This window comes from Limulus polyphemus, unplaced genomic scaffold (assembly GCF_000517525.1).
Source record: "Limulus polyphemus unplaced genomic scaffold, Limulus_polyphemus-2.1.2 Scaffold306, whole genome shotgun sequence".
NCBI classification, from domain to species: domain Eukaryota; kingdom Metazoa; phylum Arthropoda; class Merostomata; order Xiphosura; family Limulidae; genus Limulus; species Limulus polyphemus.
The window spans coordinates 613988-617539 of NW_013665916.1; the positions used below are offsets into that span (position 1 = coordinate 613988).

The 3552-nt window shown below is 36.4% G+C and overlaps 1 protein-coding gene across 1 annotated transcript in view; it reads left to right on the forward strand.

The window, feature by feature from the left end:
• LOC106457239 (PRKC apoptosis WT1 regulator protein-like) overlaps positions 1-3552 on the forward strand; it is a 27006-nt gene that overhangs the window by 20128 nt on the left and 3326 nt on the right. The window contains exon 6 of the mRNA XM_022383076.1: positions 2270-2374. Within this exon, the coding sequence (XP_022238784.1) occupies positions 2270-2374 (105 nt within the window). The remainder of the gene's footprint in view (positions 1-2269; positions 2375-3552) is intronic.

Genomic DNA, 3552 nt, shown 5'->3' on the forward strand with positions numbered 1-3552 from the left:
ATAGGTTCTGCTTATAAAGCTTGTAACTCAGAAGATTCCTGGCCTGGGCATTTGTCCCTTATGTCACTGAAGCTTCTTCTTTCCTGAAAAACCCTGAATCTTTCTAAAAGATTCTAACCCAACTGCTTTTATGCTTAGCTTTGATTTTAAACAATTGCACATATACCTTTTGAAGAAGCAGTTCACTGTGGTCTGGAATGTTTTTAAAATCCCTGTTATTTGTTAGATGTTTCCATCATCAAAGAATTTTTTCCTCTTTTCCATTTCTCATAAGAAAATTTCTATTTTATTATGACAAATCAATGGTCTAAGTATGGAAATCCTTTTTCACTTATTTTAGCTAATTTGTTTATGGTCCAACTTGAAGAAGTTGCCATTTCACTTTACTCCATCCTACAATCTTAGAGATCCATTATGCAGATAACATTTTTATGGCCTTTAAGGAGATTGATTTTATCAATAGTTTTTCTGTCATTTAAATGCAGTCCACTCCAACATCATGTTCACAGTTGAAAATGAAGTTGGTGAAAAAATGTTCCTTTTAAATGCTTTAATTAAAAAAATAAAAATGTATTTCATATGCTTTCCATGGTCCTTTACAAAAAATAGGAATCATAAAGACCTTTTTTTTTTCATACAGCTAAAATATTTGTTCCCCTCAACAGGCTTTGTAATTAAATTCTATTCCATATCAACTCATGGACTATCATGAGTAAAACAATGTCAGGACAGCTGTCCATCCACCTGATTCTGGATGAATAAATCAGGTCCAGCCTGCTTCTAAAAATAGGGTTTCATAGTCACTCATTGCACTTTCTCTTGTGTTGCATTCCTCCAGACTCCCCATTGTATTGCCTTCCCCTTTGTGTTGAGTATGAAAGTCCGTACCACTTACCAGCTTCTAGCTACTGGGGTGGTGGATCATGGATGAGCTCAATTCCACTCAGTTGAAAGTAGGGTGGTGGTGTTCTTTCAATGTAGATGGTGTGAACTCTCCTCCTACCCTGGAACAGACATCCTTCATGCTTAGTTTAAAACCTCAGTGCTAGCCTTTTTATAAAAATTGAGTTTTTTTGGTCATGCATTGCACTGTTTTACAGTGATTCCCTTCTTCAGACTCTCCAATGAGCTTCAACTCCCCATTATTTTCTTTTAGTGGAGCTTGGGAATCCTAACTACTAGGGTGGTGGACCATAGAGGATGCTTTCTGAGTGTGACCATTTCTACTCAGTAAGGAGTAAGGTGGTAGTTTTCAGTGTGGTACAGTTCACCCCTCTCCTTGGCTTTCCCCCATGCTACCACTATGTGGAAGTCAGCTTCCAGGGTAGTCTGGTGTAGGATTGGTACAGGACCAGCCAACATAAGTCATCACTTAGTTGCATGTTACTTTCCCATTCTTACTCACTGGGCTTTAGATGAAGAAAGTGGGGTCTCTTCCTGCTGCAGCTTGGAATCCAAATTCCTAGTGCTGCCTGGTTTTGAACAAGAGCGGACCCATCATATATGGTCTGATGCACCCTAGCTACACTACACGTATAGCACTTCTTAAAACCTGATGCAAGGTTTGAACTGTGCTTGTATCTTTAACCCAACCTTGTGACACTTCCATTCCTTCCTAGGCGATGAGTGTATCCTTAGCTCCCACTAATGTGCCCTATATTGTTTCAAGAGTTAGTGTGACACTCTCCATGGGTTCTCTTTGTGCACATCTTAAAGGGGGGGTCACCTATGTAAAAGTTTTTACTGGTCTCTCTTCAGTGTGGGATTCTAGCTAGATTTTCCAATATTGAAAATTATTTCCAATAAAGACTCATCTCCACTTACACTTCTCGTTCTTCTTCCTCATGTCTGTCGTATCTTACTTTCTTACATGATGTTGAGGGAATTATTGAGTAATCAGTATCAAGGTAGCCAACAGTGCTAGAAGGCAGTGTTACACTTCTATTAATGGAAGGTTGATGCATGCAAAAATGCAGCAATATCACATGGAAACATGTGAGATTAGGTGGGAGTCTCAAGGTAAGTGGTGAGTGAAAAAGTTTGTTTACATAGGGCAGCACTGAATTGGGAAAGCTAGATATGAGAAGAGGTATCTATTGGAAATACATTTTCAGTGTTGGAAAATGTTACCTGTTTAAAATTCAATGTAATTCTAAGACAGAGTTTAATTAATTAGTATAGAGCTTAAACATTCAGATGAGCAGAAATTGTTGCCTTGTAGTTATATACTTTTTTTACATCTCTGGTAATTTTGTACTACTGTTTTTAGTTACTGGAACGAGCAAGAGAAGAAAATCATAGACTTCTTGAGTTGGTCAAGGAAAGGGATGATAAGATTCTCTATTTGGAGCAAAAAGTCAGCTCATTGAGTCGTGTAAGTATTGTTAATGATTTACAAATTTAATGAAATGAAGCATTAACTTCAAAGAAATTCCTTGAAAAAAATAGTACTTTTATGTGTTTTTAAGTGTTTTACACTCACAAAAAAGAAACCTATCATTCTATAGGTATTTGAAGAACTTGTAGCATTCTGCCACAATTTAATTCTTCGTATTTTTAGCCAACACTAAGCAGCTGATACATAGTTCAACAGAGTTGTTTAAACATTTGTTTAACAACAACTAAAAGCTTGGGGTTGTGTCTGTGGGCCAGACTAGTTTCGGAGAATTCCACTCCTCATCAGTGACCCTGGACATGACCACCGAATGAAACTTCAGACCAAACCAAGCCTTTATAGTAGTGAGGTATCGAAAATCGAAATGGTGTTTTTAAGTGTTTTACACTCACAAAAAAGAAACCTCAATTTTATAGGTATTTGAAGAACTTGTAGCATTCTGCCACAATTTAATTCTTCATATTTTTTAGCCTTTTATGTTTAAAAAGTTTTGCAAATTCATTTTTCTGAAGAAAACAATATAATGGTAAAAAGAAATTTATATTTTTTACATGGTGTTTAGGTCCAGTTTGTGTTTTTTATATTTTATTTTTGTTTAATGGTGATCAAGAATGAAAATATTAACTTTAATTGAAGTACATGAAGTTAACTAGTAATGAAGATATGCAAATTTTATATAGAGTTTGTAGTTTGGAAGAAAAGTTGGAGGCAATCATGATTAAAGTAGATGCAACAGATAAAGAGAAGTGTAGATTGTGGGAAGTGGCAGCAGGATTTCAGGAGGAGCTTGAGCTTTTACATGCAAGGGATACATCAACTAACAATGACTTTAAGGAAGTTAGAAGGAATACTGTTAGGGCTAAAAGTAATGAATTTAGTTATAATGAGCCTATTCTGTTGAGCAACAAATTTTAGCCCTTGGCTTCTGCAGATGGGGAACTATTGGAGAGAAGGAAAACAAAAGGGTCAAAGAAGGATGTGAATGATAAGGAGGCTATAGTTATAAATGATTCCTTGATAAGACATATGGATAGAATAGTCTGTGGGGTGAATAAGGAGAAAAGAATCAGATTATGCTACCCAGGGGCAAAGGTGGAGGGTATAACTGACAAAGCAAGAGATATAACAAAGGGGGCTGGCAGAGATGCAGTTTTTGT